Raw genomic sequence first — 17,712 nt, 5'->3', positions numbered from 1 at the left:
TGTGGCAGGATGAGACTTATCAGACATGCCCTACAAAAAATCTTATGTAACATGCAGGTGGCTCTCAGACTAGAGAATTTAAGTAGTATCTTAATACTTCCATTTTAAGTCATTGCCTTCTCCATATCTGAACAAGTGTTACCAGCTTTCGAGTATCTTCTCAACTTTGTAATTGGCAAAACTCTCCTTTTATATTATTTATTTATTTATTATTTATATTATTGCATCCATGAAATTCAGAAGTAGATTAGCACCTCCTATATCATGTTCTCCTAATGTAAGTTTCTTCTAATGTTCTTCATGTAAGTTCTTCTAATGCTTTTAACCACCCTTGTAAAATCCAACTCTTTTGCTTTATAATTCATTTTTTTTAGCTTTGAAGGACATAAATTTAAAACTTTTTGGGAAAATGAGAATGGCTGTATCAAATCAGACCAAAAGTGTGTTTAGCACAGTATTGTATCTGCAACACTGGCTGCTCAAGGAAGAGTATAAGTAACAAGGCAAACATGTGATGATTGATTCTTCCAGCAATCTCCAATTTAAATAGTATTCTTGTTTTTAATAGCTTCTGCATTTTTCTTTTTTTAATTCTTTGTTCTAATTTCTTTTTGAACCCATGCAATCTCTTGGCATCCACGTAATAAGTAGTTGCACAGCTCACCCCTAAGCTTGTGGTAAAGTTTCTCCTCTTGTGCTGAAACTGCTACCTGAAAACTTTGCTCAGTGGTCCTAAGCTCATGTATTTAAACCCTAAATAAACACGTCCGTGCTAACTCATGATAATGCTCCCACCTTCATCTCAGAAGAGGAGTGGTAAGGAGGAACCAGAACTGCATGCAGTATTCAAAATGTAGACATACTCCCAATTTTTTCACAGTTCACTCTTTCTGAAGCAATTTTCTGTTTTTATCTTCTGTTTCTTTTCCACTAAAGAGCTATTTCCAGTGTTCTGATTCTACTGTTACGGAGTAACAAGATGATAGTTCTGTGAAGTTATTTGTGGTGGTCCCGAAAAAAGCTCTCGTGAGTAGTGAGAGATCTAGATGGAGTAGGGTTTTTCACTATGTTTGCTTTTACAGCCATTGAGTTTCTGTTGTTAGCTTCTAGTCTTATGAAATTCTTCTCACAACAAAAGGATCTAAAGAAGTTGTCTTTATATGATCAGTTCAGATACAAGGAACTTTATTGTGTGACAGTGCTTGTAGTGCATCTTTTTGTTGATGCTTGTTTAAAAAAATTGTGAATGGTTTCCAGCTAAGCAAAAAACCCCTATATTATATTGTTTTATTATGTGTTTTCTTTCTCTTGTTTTGTTTTTCATGAGTAGCCCTGTTTTCTCTGAAGGTAGGTAGCTTTGTTTTGATTGCTGCTTACTGCAGGTAACTTTATGGCTACTTCTGTTCTTGCTTGCCTTCTGGCTTCATCTTCATCTTCTGGCTTGCTGGTCAGGAAGGAATGTAAAGCAGATTGCCTGTTCTTTCTTCTGCCTCTCTTCTTTCAAAGTTGCTGAATGTTTAGAATCTTTAAATCTGATACTGTTTCAGTTAAAATAATAAGTAATTATTATTATTTTTTTTAATTCTTGGACTTCCACATTGTTTTTTTTTAGAAGCTCATCACTAGGATTTTTGATATCCCTTAATAATAAGTAGTTTGTGTTACACAGCCATCATTTTACAGTTCTAAATACTAAATCGGTCCTCTTTTTAAAGAAGAAACCTTCAAGCAGGTTTGGATATTGGTACAGACTGTGTAGTTTTTGTATCTTAATGGGAGGGAGGCTTGAGAAAACTTAAAAGATCTCTCAAACGGAAGATCCACTTGAAATGTATTTGAGAACTAATGAGAACATCTGACACTGTTTTACAGGCAGTACTTTTGAAACAGATCAGTATAGAAAAGATTGTTGTTTGTCAACAACAGTATTGTTGGTGTTACTAGCTTATAAAAGAAATCATCTGTGCCAATACTGATTGCTCCTTAACACTGTTAAGTGGTGCAAAAATTGTTTGGGTAGCTACCTATAATACTACCTTTTTTTAGATATGTTTATTTCCCAACAGAAAACATTAGCAAACTGTCAGAGCTGGCTAAAGAGTCTTTCAGAGTTAACGTTAAAAACTCACTATGACTTGTTGATAGTCTCCAGAGCAAAGGTAACTGAATATTATCTGAGACATTTTGAACAACAGTGGGTTAAAGAAGTGAATAAAAATAAATTGGTGTCTCTGGATCAAGTGAAAGACTGCTGGCAACTACTTTTCCTCTGCTACAGTTAAATACTGAAATACTTCGTATTCTCAGTCAAACAATCAGATCTGAAATTTAACTTGATAAAGAGTTCGTGCAAATGAGTTTCAGGCTGTGATGTGTGCATGGCTTTCTATGACTGTCTGGTTTTTTGCTAGTTCCTTTTTGAAAGGATGATGACTGTTGGAGACAGCTTTGCTGTAGTAATGGACTTGTGCTTCAATGCAAATTGGGATTATATCTGGAATATCAGGAAACTGTTGATCAAAGATTGCCCCTTTTTGGAGTGATAAGACCAGGATCCTTTTCATCTTTGGTTTTTCTTTCTTAAAGAACTATGAAGACTCAAACACAAGATATGCTGCTTCAGGCTTTCTCTGTTACAGTAAAAATAATTGATTAATGGAAAATATATCCTTTTTACTGTATAAAGTCTGAAGACTGACTAATAATGTGTCTTCCTGAGACTTGAATAAAATCTTAATTCCTAGGAGAACTGGATTAATCACTAGTACTATAATGTAGTCCAACAGAATGGCCTAACTATTCTAAAGAAAATGCCATTAAATATATTCATGTCCATAGCTCTTGCAAGATCCTCAGAAAACCACTTTCATGTATATTTGTTAGCATAATAGGAAGCTACTGTGGAGTAGATGGCTTGAGAAAATATGTTCTTTTATAGATTGTAATTGCCATCATCCTCTTTTTACTACAGTTTAATGGGTGGACCATGACTATTCTGAAAGACTAGCAAGCAGATCAGTCTAGTCTGTTAGATACTAAAAATAAGGTCTATTGTTGTATTTCGTAGCCTATCTGGACAACAGTATGCTTAAAATCATTCCATAGAGACTTACAAGCTTTGAAAAGAAAGCACAACTCCTTTGCTCTTTTATTTAACCAATGATCAAAGAAATAAAGCATTAAAATGCGTAATCAATTTTTCAAAGACTCTTAAGCACAAACTGTGAATCTGCACTTCTAGATAGTGAGTGCAAATGTTAGCATGCAGTGTTTAAAGACCAGATGTGTTAAATGTACAGTTCAATGTCATCTGATCAACATTTAATAGCTGGCTGAATATCTTTGGTAGTATAGGATCGCACTTTGAATTTTTTTGCTCATACAGAACTGTTTACAGAAGTAATCACTTGTTGCATCACAATGAATTGACTGTGTCAGCAGGGTTATTCTATGCATACAATATATCTGACAATTTTTTTTTCAGGCTATTAAAAAATATCACAGGTTGGGAAAGGAAGGAAGAATCCAAAAGGTCTTTCCAGAAAAGAATGTGGAGGGCTTGTCTGTTCAGGGTAGGACTTACAGCTTCTTTAACAATCCTGGAAATTATTAGTTCCCTCTGAGGAATTTTTGTCATTATATAGTTAGATCTTAGCAGTGTAAATGCAACGGGTGTCCTTTTTAGATGGATGTTACTGAGTACGAATTTACATTCTATACTTCAAACTCAGCTTCGTATTGCAATTCAATCTGTTACTTCCTGTGTTCGCAGCAAAAATAGGTACACATGTGAACCATGTGTGGTTATGGGCCAGGTAGCCAGCAATGTTTCCATTAAACTCTGGGTCAGCATCAGTAGAGGTCTCTCATGTCTTGCTTGAGAAGGTTCATGAGTCTCAGGAAAGATGTGGACTTAGTAACCATACTGATTCCCATTTTGAAGGAGAGTAGTGACCTTTCTTCTATTCCAACTGCTATGGAGCTTTCCACAATCTTTTCCCAAAACTTCGAAAGCTAGAAGTCTGGGATTCTCCTATAAGGAAAAAGAAATTTGATAAAAGTTCTAGCATTTTTGCACTTAAAATCTTAAAGGTTTAAATTCCAAACCAAACAAAGTATCAGATTCTCACCAGTAAAGTCGCAAAGATTATTATTTTTTTTTTTTTTGGCAAGACATCTAGTAATTGTAGATTTGATAACTTTTTAAAGCACCTGTCACTTTCTTCCTACTCACACTATGGGTAGAGGAATATGTCTGAAACTCACTAAAACTTCTTGCTACCTCTGTTTTGAGCTGTGTTAATTCTTTGAAATCTACACTGTTTTTTCCTGTAGTTTTGTATTTTACCAGCCATAGTCTTAACAGTTCTTTTGCTGTTTAGACAGCTGGCATGCTACATCTGGATCAACATATTTTGTCAGTCCTTCCTCCTACAAACTGAAATTTCTTAAAAATGACAAATGCCTAAAGTTGACCTTCTAAAAGATAACAAGAAATTGTTGTGGGAAGATGTAGCGAACAACTTGCCACTAACTATGGAAGCTGCAGTGAGGACTGTAGATGTGTGGAAGTCTCTCATTCTTGTGAAAATAAATTTCACTATCAGTGATGATTAGGCCAGACTTCTCTAAACACAAAATTCCTGGGCAAGTAAAAGCATAAGAAAGTTGTCTAGGCTTCTTCTTCAATTGGTGAGGACAGAGATCCATTTTTATACTGAATCATTCTGTCTGTAGCTCCATTAATGAAAGAAGGTTCTTGCTTAATTTCCTGTCCTCCAGAAGTGAGTTCAGTGACAAGATCGCCATGCTGAATAGCAGAATATGTAGATAAAAACCAGTTCTGAATGTGAATGGCTGTTCTCTTGATCAAAATGTCTGAACTTAATGGAAGTGCATCTTCATATACCGCTGCAGAACCTGGAGCTGAAAAAGAGAAGGATTTTTGTTTAATCTTCTTGATAGAGCTAGCTACTTAAACAGCTTCTGTGCCTTATCCTACCAAGATGAGACGAAGCTACAACTGTGAATCCTTTCTAAGGAATTTGTGCATGTGGAAGAGCCCTCACTGTATGGTATTTGCAGTTGGTAGCTGGTCAGACTGGAGTGGCAGAAAAAGAATAGTTGAATGCTGTAGTCGCGTGGTTCTTTGGTATCCACATCTTGCACGAGAGTAATGGGAACCAGAAAAGATTAGCTGAAGAGGTTATCTATCCACTGCACAGGACGTTCCAAGTCACGTGGGCTATGGGAAAAGCACATGGATATAGTATTTGGATATAGCTTTTTGCTTGAAGTGTGGAGCCGCAGAGGCTATACTTGAATTAAAAAGAAAAAGTGCAAGCTTAAACGTATTCTGTCAACAAAGTGAAAAAACCTTAGAATTAAACCACTGCAAGAGCATTTAATAGCAATCTCTTCCCTCTAGTGGAAGGAACCTTTCTTGAACCTTCCATGTTACTATATTTGAAAAGAAATGAGAGCAAATGAGTTCATATGCATTCATTTTGGTACTATCATCTCATATAATTCAAAAAAAAATCTCAGTATGTTGCCTTTAAAATGGGAGCTAAATGAATTCACCACAAATAAGCATGCTGCATGATTTACACAACTATTAAGTGTTTCAGAGTTCTCAGTAAAGGTAAATAGCAATTCTTACTTGATGAGAAACTTTTGCAGACACCAATATCTTGCAAACTGCATATGAAAATCTCTTTTGGCTAACAAGTGTTTTCTAATCCACTTCTAATAATTAGAGAGGCTATTCATAATTGGCACAAATAACTTATTGTTGTACTTATGAACCCGTACTGGAGATGAAATAGTAGATTATCTATACTTCTGAGTGCAATGCAGTACTGCAGTGGAAATTCCTGTGTAGAAGGAGAATTTAACTGTTTCTGGCCTAAATTCCTATTCAGTATACAATGGAACCATCGACATAGGAATGTCTTATTTTTTCTTAAATGGTGCAAGTGAACACTGAAACTGTCTTCTGTTATCTAATAAGTCTAAACATAGAAAAAGTTTTTAATAAATGATTGTGCCAGTAAGAGTGTTTCTGATCTGAAGTACTAGAGCTTTCACTCTTTTTTCCTCTTCCCTCATATCCTTCCCCTCCTAAACTCTGTGGTGTATTAGTGTTATTTTGAGTGTTTACGAAGATCTTGCTGTATGTGTGTTGCTGTTCTAAACTAGTACTAGTGAGATATGAAGCTCTTGCTGCACCTGTATTGCTATTTTAAAATAGTACTAGTGAGGTTTTTTCCATTCAGTATGTGACTTGAATAAAAGCATTGTGTTTCCTTATGAGTATGAGCATGAAAAATACTACTACTACTTTATTTACAGATGAGACCACAGTGGTGCTTTATTAGTCTGGCGTTAAAGGGCTAAACTTGGAGCCTTCTGCAGTGGAATTCTTTTGTGCCCATACTTTGTAATATCTGTGTTCTCACTGGTGCTTTATCAGGCACCCGCTTGCACAGCAATAAGCTTTCAGCTATTAAATTTTGCTTGTACTTGAAAATATTTTCCTAAAAAAATATTGCATAGTGTAGAGAGACAAGACCTACAAAACAAAACTCTTTCTTGTATTCATAGTGTACATAACTTGGAACTGATGTGGTAACTGATAACTCAAAAGATCAGTAATGATCCATTAAGAACTTCACAAAATAAGACAGGCTGAGCTAAGGACTTGGTTGAGTGTTCTCCTAAAATCCATTGCTTTCTTAAGCCAATTCTACCAATATTCAGCCAGCCGTATAAACTCTGAGGTATATAATTGTCTGTTGCACTGCATCCTAGGATATTCTAACCTTCTCTAAAACCTGAATGTGCAGTAAGTTCAAATTTCTGTCTTTTTTTAAAGAAAGTATTGTGACTCAGTATTATAGCATTTAACTACTTCAGTCACATAAAACATTTCAACATTGCAGAACATTAAGATACAGATTTCTTCCAGCCCTTTTCTGCTCCTCCTCTAACGAGTCTTTTCAAAGAACATTTTTTTTTGTTTCTTATTAGAAACATGACTTTGTCTTTTGTAATACAAAGATGTTATCAAATGTTGGCGCTTGTCTTGGCCAAAGTATTAAAAACTGCTTAGATAATACAAACAGGACTGCCTTTATGCCAGATTTTGAAATTAAATTGGTTGCAAGCATAATGTGCTGCTTTTCAATAGTAACACGAATATTTTTTTCATGAAAGAATAATAATGTACAGTCACACAATTGCATGCTTGGTTGGAGATTTTGTTGTCGTTTTTGAGAATATATTTATTAAACTAGGTTTAGGATGTCATTTGTGTCCTAGACTGTGTTTGAGAGTATTCAAGGTGATTTGGGGATTCTTTTGTTCACAGGCTGCTGTGGCTGCTTAATTTAGCAATGTAGAATACAATGGGAAAGTAAACTTTAGCGTGGAAAGTCTACAGAGGGCTTGAATTGTAGACACTGACAAATTTCCATGCCCCATGTTAAATTTTCCCATGATAATGCAGCATAGTATAGAAATAGAAGTGCATTACGTCAAATAGGGAGTTTCCTGCTCTTGTTTTTGCAACTGGTTCTGCCTCATTAACTGCGATTTATTAGACCCTCAATAAGTATGAAAGCTTTCTCTGTGTAAGGTTCAGAGATAGCAGAGCAAGACTTTTGTAGTCAGATAAGTTTGTTCCTTCTAGATTTTTTTTTTCTGCAGATAGATAAATTTTACTTTCTCCAAGGTCCTTGTAGTGATCCGTACAGTCAGTGTACTAGGTCTGTCTATTGGTGCTAGGGGGAACTCAAAGAAGATTCTTCAGTTAATGAAGTGAACAGATGAGTTGGTGGCAATGAGAGTATCAGGCTCTTCGGTCTCCCACAACTGTGGAAGACTATCTACCTACACTGAATTGCCTTCAAAAGCTTTTTTTGTGTATGAAAAGTAAAATACTAAAGAAACATTCTTCATTTTAGAAGGGCCTGAGTTATAGATTTTTGTATATTTCCCTAATCTGTCTTATGCATTAACAAATCTTCCCACTCCATTTTTGGAAGTGGTTGGGCGGTGAGGGGGAGAGAAGCTTTTGTTCCGTGTTGTTGGAGACAGCAGTACCTCATGAGGTACTGCTATCAGACAAACTGATAATCAAGGCGTTAAAACCTAAGAGCGTTCTGATTAATAAATCCATCCTCTGGCATTTGGGGAAAAAACCATCTGAAGGAAGGGTAATCAAAGATAACAGAGCAATGAGTCTACACTCATTATGAATGTCTGAATTTGGCGGGAAGCCTGATTAGGATTTCCATCTCTTCAGTTCTTCAGTTTTAGGCAGGTCAGCATAGGCTCTGTGGGTGAGTGGCTTGTAACTGTATGTATTACAGAAAAGTTGGTTAAATAATATTCTCCTTTGTTGCATACAGATGCAAGAGTTAATTCTGTGAAAAATCTTAAATGTAGCTGCTCCTCAATTCTCCTCTTGGTCCTCACTGTTTTTTACTCTAAATGGATCGTGTGCCATTTCTTACTTGACTGGTTTCAAGTTCAGATGTTTGGATAAGAGCAGTGAGCAAATCAATAGATTAATCATGCCAAAGGCTACGCAGAACTCCAAGAAGTTACAGCTATTAGTGTTCTCCTACCAAAAAAGTTACAGTTCAGCAAATTGGGTAGCTCTCTGTTCCTTTTCTCCCTGCTGGAGACAAGACACTACCATTTAAGAAAGCTGTCTGGTAAGGGTAATGATCTGTAAACTGATGGTGATCCTGCTTAGTGGTGAAAAGCTTATGCCACACAGAATCTGTAGAGGTCTTGAAGGTTTATCTGTTTTTGAGAACTGCCTGTCAAAGAATGTGGATGAGAAGCACTAATGTGAATCTGTGCTAAATACCTTTGGATTGTGTTGACATGATCTGATTTCTTTTTTCTTTTTTAGAATCTGGTTGTAGGTGTACTTTTAATTATGAGGGAATATGGATGACACCCTTCATAAGTGCCAGTTCTGTAAGATTTCCTCTGGACTCTGCTGTTGGTGTATATTTGGTATTAGTGTATTAGGAAGGAGGGGGAAGTTAATAAAGTATTCCACAGTAAGCTTCCTGACTGTGTGTGTGTGTGGTTTCAGCACAAAACGTACTACTTAAGTGTGAGTTGGATCCAACATATTTTGGCTTATTTAGCAAACAGGTGTTTTGCCCTTTACCTCATTGGGATTCAGTCTCTAATTGCTTAAGTGTTACTTAAGCCCCTGGGGATGTACACTGCTTCACAAATATGGCTTGCACTGGTTTATTGAATAGTACTCTCTGAATGGTATTCAGGGTCTCCTCTAGTGTGTTCATTCTTTGTACTTGTTGCCTTGGATAACTACCATACTTTGCCCAGCACACTTCCTGAAGATTGCCTGTAGTAAGTGTAGGAAATACTTAACAGTTAAGTATTTAAAAGTTTGTTTGGTGTGGCAAAGCAAAATGTCCTGAAAAAGAAGCATGCAATTTCTTTTTGTTTGTTTTCTTTTCCTCTTTCTAATACATGTCAGACAGTCAAGACTTCTACACTGACCAGCTGTTGGTTGAATTGTAAAGGAATGCCACAGTTTGGTCTTTGCATGTGTGGCTGATGTTTTCTGTATGTCACCTCCCCTTCTAAATGGGGAAGAGTATTTGGAAAGAGACTTCCTCCCTCCTTCTGCCTGAAATGCTGCTCTCTCACCTTCCTTTCCAGCAGCATCATCTTACAATGAATAGTAGAACAGTCTACAGGGAAGTGAATAATTTATTTCCTGAAAAAAAAGATCAAATGACAGCTAAGTCTGGACTAAAGGAAATGCTGTAGCTGAGACCACAAATTGTTGGTAGAACAGTGTATACTTTCAGATTAAGAAATAAAGCTTTGTGCTGTGGAAGTCACTGAAAGTGAAATTCTGTAACTCTTACAGAAAAAGAATTCTGTAACTCATATAGAAAAAGACCAGATGTTGTTTCTTAGGGCTTTAGGAGAGATTCTTAAAAATTTTTTATTACTCTGACTGCTATCTGTTTGAATTAACTGTAACAGAATGCCTAAATTGTCCTTGTAAGTTTGGTTTACATTTCTTGAAATCCATGGGCAGTGTCTTCTGCAAGAAACATAAAGGAAAGCCTTAGTAACGTCAGCGTTGCCATCCTTTAATTTTTCTCTGTTTGGACAAGCAGACTGTTTCTTACAACTCGAGTATAAAATTCCTTTGGGACTTGATTAAGCACATAAATACTCTCCCTTTTTTCTAGGAGCCTTTTGAAGATGGCTATGCAAATGGAGAGGAAGGAACGCCAGCTGGGGAGGCAACTGTCACTTACACTCCAGATAGCAAAGGGGTAGTCAAGTTTGGCTGGATAAAAGGTGTATTGGTAAGTTCATGTGTTGTACTCCTATGTCTTAAAAATATATAATCTTTCTAATGGCCTTACTTTTGGAGGAGGATTGAATTAGCTCTGTATAAAGAAAAGATCACTTGTATGAAACTTGTGAAAAATGTCTAGCCTTAAGCATGGTCACTTTTATCCTTATATGGAAATCTAAGAAAAACAAATCTTCAAGGCTTCAAATTCTAAAGGGATCATGGTGTTTTAGCACAAATTTTAGAGTTATGAAGTTGCATAATTTCTAAAAAGCAAAAAAAAAATGCTTTTTTGTTTTTACTACACAAGAATCCTAAGTCACGCAGGCACATGCAAATGGAGAGAATACACTTGTGTGTTCACCTTGGATCTGTAAATTTTTGTACTGAGGTGATAAACTTTTAGAGAAGCAAAAATTACTGTGCAGAGAATATAAGGGTGATATGAGGGATCTCATTACAAGTACATGTTAACTTATTTTTAGTGTTTTGGCAAAGAGAAACCATAATACTTAATATCAAAAAAAAGTCTTATATTTTTGGATAATACTAATTAAAGACTTTGTGGTGGAGGTTGCAAATGCAATACTCAGTTATCAAGTACTGACCTCAGACTACTTAATTTTAGTTCAGTAAGCTGCTTTAACTGCATTTAGCAACTGGTTTTTGTCTTCTTGCTTGTAAGTTTTCTGGAAGACAATCTCTTCCTTTTCAGTGGTTTTGAAACTTGCAACTAATATTTCCTAGTAGGCATAAGCTGCCCAGATGAGTATTTCCTGCTTGAGTATTTGTTTAGTTTTCATTTGAAGATGATATTTACCATGTTATTGCTTTAGTACTTGAAAGAAAGGTAGTGGAGGATCTGAAATGGGGCTCTGAGACTGTTTGATATGAATTTTGCATCCTAAAGGTGGAGGCCCAAATGATTTATTTTTACTGTTTTGTCAAGAAATGCTAGTAGTGTCAGTTGTTGAAGTACTTCAACTTTTTTGGTCAAGGTAGTAATTTTTTAATCATGTTTAAGCTTCTTTTTACTCTAAGGCCAAAACATGTTTCATTAAAGAATCTCTTCTAGTGAAACAATTTGAGAAGCAATGAGAGAAGACTATGATAAATCAGACAACATTAAAAAATGGAAATGAATAATTAGTGGAAATGACTGCAGATGTGAGACTATGTAATATGTATGTTTTATCTTAGGTACGATGTATGTTAAATATTTGGGGTGTGATGCTCTTCATCAGACTATCATGGATTGTAGGACAAGCTGGGATAGGTATGTGTACCAATGCTGTAATTTTTTTACTGCAGTAACTTTTAAATTACGCAATTCAAAGGAAGTGTTGACCCTGAACTTGTTGTGAGACAGGCAGAAAATGACCTTAATGTTGCCAATATTTCAGCTTTGTCAAAACTTTAACCAATGTGAAGTTACTTACACATTGTTGTTTAGCTGCAAGGTATATATCATTTAAAACAGATGTGTATAGGTCTTCAGTAAAGTGTAGAGATAACTGTAGAGAGAAACTCCTTTTGATCTCCATTTGCTAAAATACGCATATAGACTGTATAGTATATAAATTATTTTCTTCAAAGACTTAATTTCACATTGAACTGCAAAAAAATATCTCACCTAGAATACAGCTTTGTCACTGCTGATTAAGAACACAATTATTTTCTTCAAAGACTTAATTTCACATTGAACTGCAAAAAAATATCTCACCTAGAATACAGCTTTGTCACTGCTGATTAAGAACACAATTATTTTCTTCAAAGACTTAATTTCACATTGAACTGCAAAAAAATATCTCACCTAGAATACAGCTTTGTCACTGCTGATTAAGAACACAATTATTTTCTTCAAAGACTTAATTTCACATTGAACTGCAAAAAAATATCTCACCTAGAATACAGCTTTGTCACTGCTGATTAAGAACACAATTACCCAATCTCATAAGTTTTGTTTGTACCCGGGAACTTTTCTTTACTCCTGTTCAGTGCAGTAGCCTTTCACTTGAACCTGCAGGGCTACATACAGTAAAACTGTGTCAAATTTGCCAGATTAATTCTTTGAACGTGATTAACTTGAAGATTTGCATGTTTTGATACTGTTGAATTTGCAATTTTTCCTCTTTTCCAAAAGGTTTGTCCGTCCTAGTTATTGCTATGGCCACTGTTGTGACAACTATTACAGGACTATCTACTTCAGCAATAGCTACAAATGGGTTTGTCAGAGGAGGTAAAGCTGCTTTCATAAATCTTCCAAAGTATTTTGTCATCTTTCTGAAGTGCACACTTTAAGGCTAGAGCCTCTAATTTCTTCTGTGTCTTAGCATGGGAAAAATGAGTGACAGTATAGGTAAAGAGTAGGGAAGAGCTGTTTTCCTGAGTAGCAGAGTTTTTATAATTTTCTTTAAGTGATCATAGTATGAATGAAGAGCCAACAGTTAGTCTAGCAAGTTGATTCGGTTAGTAGCTTGTTTTTCTGCTGTGGTAGAAGCATTATCTATTTTTAATGTTTGGAATATAAGCACTTACAGAAAGACGTGTCCAGGAATGAATAGGGGCTTAATGTTCCCCAGCATCTGCTTTGCTAGGGATATGTGCATATGTATGAGTGCCCGCTTGTATGTGTACATATCCTGAAATAGAACTTACTAATTAAGAAATACATTCTGTAATAGGATAAACTGGACTTTATATGAGAACATACAAAAAGACATGTTCTATCATGAAAATATAATTACAAAATCTACTCTGAAAAGATTCTGCAGTCTCATTCAATTATCTCCAGGTTTCCTAAGGATAATATTTTTGTTCACTTTCATGATTTATGCACTGTTGTCAGCAATTCTGTACCTACCAAATAGTTTTGTAAATGACCAGTTTCTGACATACTCAAATTGCTTCATGATCCTGTGAAATGTCAAGTGGAATCTGTGGCAGAATTAAAATAGAAACACTTAAGTTCGTTCTGTTCACATCCGAGTCCCTTGATTTAAGAATGAAGACAAAAACCTAGCACAAAGTTGTGTGTTTTTTTTTTTTTGTTTTTTTTTTTTTTTTTTTTTTTTATTAAGTGGGGGAAGGTCAGCTATGAGACTTAGTTTTATGTCAAGTAGATATTTCTTCGAGATACTTGTTTATGAAAAATCTTCGGTGTCTGTTTCTGAACAGCACTTTTTTAAGAATTGCATTATGCATTCCTGACTTTTCTATTCTTACAGACTACATATTTTTGAATTACTTTTGCAAAATAGTGCTTAATTGAAAGCTTTGAAGTGCTTAATGACAGGAATTAGGGGATGATTTCATGACGTTCCTAAAACTTTTTTATTATGTGCTTTTTTAATGTTTATTGTTTAATGTTTATGTTATTTAATGTTGCAGTCTTACAATGTATGTCAAAGTTGGGTACCTACAGACTTTCCACAGTAACTGTAATGCAGTGAAGTTAAGGATTTCATGATGTTTTTTCTTTTAACTTGTCACTCAAATATCTCAAAATCTGGAACTAGAGGATTTATTTGATTGCACAAATCTTAGCCTTACACTGGAATGTGCTTTTGCTAACTCTTGGAATTTACCCTTCCCTAAAGCTTTAGATATTCACTTTTCTGTTTGTCATATGCTGTGTTTGAGACAGCACATTTTTCAAGCTCCAAAATGTGAAGATTGGTTCTGAAAAAAAAAGAGTTGTCATGTGATCATTATGACAGTCTCATTGCAGTACAGAAAATTCCCTTGGCAACAGAGATTTAAGAAACAAGTCATGTAGGTTTGGAACTTGAAGGGGGTTATTTCAGTATCTTTTGCCAGTTTCTTGAATTACAGCTAGTTAAAATGTGTGATAGTAAAATTACACATAATCACTTTGAGTAGTTTCAGGGAAGGAGGGAACCACAATAATACCATTTTCTGTGTTTTATACCTTATTTTTTAACCTTGAAAGTGGTTGTGTAGCTGAATAATAATATAATGTGGTGCACAAGCCAACTGATTACTTACAACTTGTATCTTTTCTTGCAAACCTCAGTCCTCATAAGCTCTTCCATTAAGTCTTAAATAGTGTCCTCCCTGCCTCTTCTTTTTTTTTAGGAGGAGCATATTATTTAATTTCCAGAAGTTTGGGACCAGAATTTGGTGGTGCCATAGGTTTGATTTTTGCATTTGCCAATGCTGTTGCGGTAGCAATGTATGTTGTTGGTTTTGCGGAGACGGTGGTGGAGCTGCTCAAGGTAAATGGATTGATTATTGATTACTGTTGTTGAGAATTGAGGTTATTGAGAATGAATTATTGAGAGCTGAGATTACTGAGAACTAATTACCCTGCCCTGATTAGAGTTTAAAGACTGTACATGTAATGAGGTACAAGATTACAATATCAGTAAACTATTGCTGCAATTCAGTGGCTTTTTGGTATAAAACAGGTTATCATTGGTGTCAGACTGAAGGTTCCTGCTCTGCTTATCTCACTCCTGAAAGAATAAAATGCTAAATCTATGGTAACATCAAGCTAGCAGTTGAGATGAAGGGTAGAAAGATAGATGCATGATGTGGAATCCTGGAAGGTTAGTGCTTGAATTCTTACCAGTGAGCAGTTCTTTTTCTCTAAGTGACAGCAGCTTATGTTAAGCTCCTTTTTAAAGAAGTTCTCCTTATTAGAAATAATTCCTTAAGATTAACGCAATGAAGTGGTATATACCTCTTTTTTTGATTAAATATGACATTGAGAAGAACCCAATCATACTCTTCCTAGATGAGAAGAATTCTAGAATGTATTAAAGGAACTTAGAGTAATAGTGAACATCAAGTAAAATCTATTCATAAATGCAGGATGGTAGCTGTTGCGTTGCTGGTTAATTTAATTCTCTGGCAGCTGGAGACAGGCCATTCTGTTCGGGGTTGGGTCATGAAGCAAAATGATTGTTTCCATTTTGGATGATGAAGTGACTTAAAACGAGGCAAAAACAGTGCCCATGTGGGGAATATAAAATAAGCAAATTTGTGGTATAGAGGTTAACTCTATTAATAAATTTTAGGTGGTAATAATAGAATTCTATTCTGCATTAGGGGAAATGAGCACTTATTGATATGCCTGTGTCCTTTTTCCTAGGAAAATGGAACGATGATGATTGATGAAATGAATGACATCAGAATCATAGGAGCTATCACAGTAGTTATACTGCTGGGCATTTCTGTTGCGGGGATGGAATGGGAAGCAAAAGTAAGGAACTGTTACCTTTTTTTTTATTTATTTTTGTTATTATTCATTGGTTTGTCCAGTTATCTGTATTCTCCATCTCAGTTGACTGATTTATTTTTAATCTATTTGTATTTGTAGCACTCAGGAGTAGGGATTTTAGAGAAAAAAAGTGAAGGTAAATGCATTACTAGAATCTACTACAAAGGAGGAAAGAATCTATAGAAATCAACCTACAAAATATAATTTTGGCATGTATTGGTAAATTAAATAGCACGCTTCTATAAAAACTATTTAGCTTTCTCAGGTAATCGTTCACTGTCTGTAACTTCTATTTGTAATGGTATCTGTATGCACCTAACTTTGGACAGTGCTGTGCTCCTTAATCTCAACCGCTTATGTTTTTACTTCGAAGGAATTACTTATTAGATCACTAGTAGTCTGGCCACTATGATTTAAAATCTCTGGAAGTATCTTGCTTTTGTTCTGCAGCATGAACAGTTCCATAATAGTGGCTTGCATAGAAATATCCCCATTGTTCTAATGTCTATGTATCAAACCTGAGTGTGGCATCGCTGCTTCTTTCTCACCTCCACCTTATTAGGAAATTGGTAACTTTTTTTTTTTTTTTTTTAATCCTGCTGAATGCAATCATCAAGACTTGTTGGCTTGTTTTCTGCAACATGAAAGAAAGCAGGTAGAAGCTACAGCAAACAACTGAACCTGTCCAAAAAGCACTTTGTGTGGGTTAACATGCAGTTCAGGATAGCATTTCTTCCTGATAATAGTTATCTACGATATTCTCCTATGCCTTCCCTGTGACTTAAAGAATGCCTTGGAAAATGGGACAAGGGGACTCTATAATAATACCTTTGAAGTAGACCTAAAAATTTATAAATAAAGGCTGGGAAAGCCTTTTTGCCAGGAAAGCATGCTTCAAAAATGACTTTGCAGAGTTCCTATTCTCTTACCATTCAACTGTGTTGAAGTCTTAGGAGCTCATTCTCTTCTATTGCCTGAGACTTCCAATGTAAGGAAGTGATACAGGAAATACTCTTATCTCATGGAGAAGCCTAGGTTCACTACTGAATAAATCCAGCCGTGCCAGTTGCTCTCTGGTGACTTCATGTTGAATATCTTTGGATTTACTGAAGTCTTATTTCAGCATCCAGCTGAATTCTCTCATCTCACCTGTTCTACTGTAGGTTTGGAAATGGAGAGATCTAAGTGTGATGGACAGGCTGTTTTTTTCAGGTGGTCCTCTAACTCTACTGTTGGCTGTCATGCTCTTTATTTTTGTACTACCCTGTTTTATTTGTTGAGATTGTGTGAACTGGCGACAGCAATGCTACAATGCTATTGTATATTAGTTTCCAATCCTAGGCCTGAAAAAATCCAACTAGAAATAGTTTTCCCTGAGACACGGGCATATGCCTTTATGGGGAATCAAATAACTGAAGATGAAGATGTAGGGCAGGGTGGTTGCTTATTCAAATACAAAACCTAAAACATCTTGATCTTCTCAATGTCTCAGTTTATCATTGCTCATGCTTTTGAGGTCTTGGATAGTTTAAAATACTGTTTTATTTGTATGGTAGGATTTCTGATGTTTTTAACCAACATTAGTTTAAAACCTAGGTTGTAATAAAAAAAAGTCATGGGAAAACTGGAAGCTTAAAAAAAAAGTGGTAATCTTTGCAATTTAATTTCATAGATAAGGCTCGAGATTGAAACTTGAACAGTATAAACTAGTTCATTGTATAAAATAACAAATTCTATTTGATTCCTGGTGCAATAGAACTTCTAGTAAATAATACTTTGCTTTATACTTTAATGTGTATGATCACAGTTAATGAGACTACACTGCTAGTGTTCTTGCATTCTGTTTTTCTTTTCCTTTGTTTGCTCAGTCTACTCAAACACTTAATTAAAAGAATTATTTTCTTTAGAGGAATCAGTTTTTGGGGGGTGTAATAATAACAAATTCCATTTTGAAAAAAGTGTTAAATTTTCAAGCTGTTCTCTCCAGCATTCCTTATTTGTGGGAAAACAAATATTGGAAGGCATAGCTGAATTTTGAATCAAGTTAGTATTTATATTTTAGAACATATTCTTAGTATTGTGACTTAGCTGTGCAAAA

General features: G+C 35.4%; 1 protein-coding gene across 2 annotated transcripts in view; it reads left to right on the top strand.

Moving 5' to 3' along the window:
- The window catches only part of SLC12A2 (solute carrier family 12 member 2), a 59,732-nt gene that overhangs the window by 6,054 nt on the left and 35,966 nt on the right, over positions 1-17,712 (top strand). For both annotated transcript variants that reach the window (XM_062599050.1, XM_062599049.1), the window contains exons 2-6: positions 10,260-10,379; positions 11,570-11,645; positions 12,513-12,608; positions 14,468-14,607; positions 15,486-15,596. In XM_062599050.1, coding sequence (XP_062455034.1) covers positions 10,260-10,379; positions 11,570-11,645; positions 12,513-12,608; positions 14,468-14,607; positions 15,486-15,596 — 543 coding nt within the window. The remainder of the gene's footprint in view (positions 1-10,259; positions 10,380-11,569; positions 11,646-12,512; positions 12,609-14,467; positions 14,608-15,485; positions 15,597-17,712) is intronic.

Source organism: Rhea pennata, chromosome Z, assembly GCF_028389875.1.
Source record: "Rhea pennata isolate bPtePen1 chromosome Z, bPtePen1.pri, whole genome shotgun sequence".
NCBI lineage: Eukaryota > Metazoa > Chordata > Aves > Rheiformes > Rheidae > Rhea > Rhea pennata.
The sequence above is the reverse complement of the archived record's forward strand: the minus strand, read 5'-3'. Positions and strand labels throughout refer to the sequence as shown.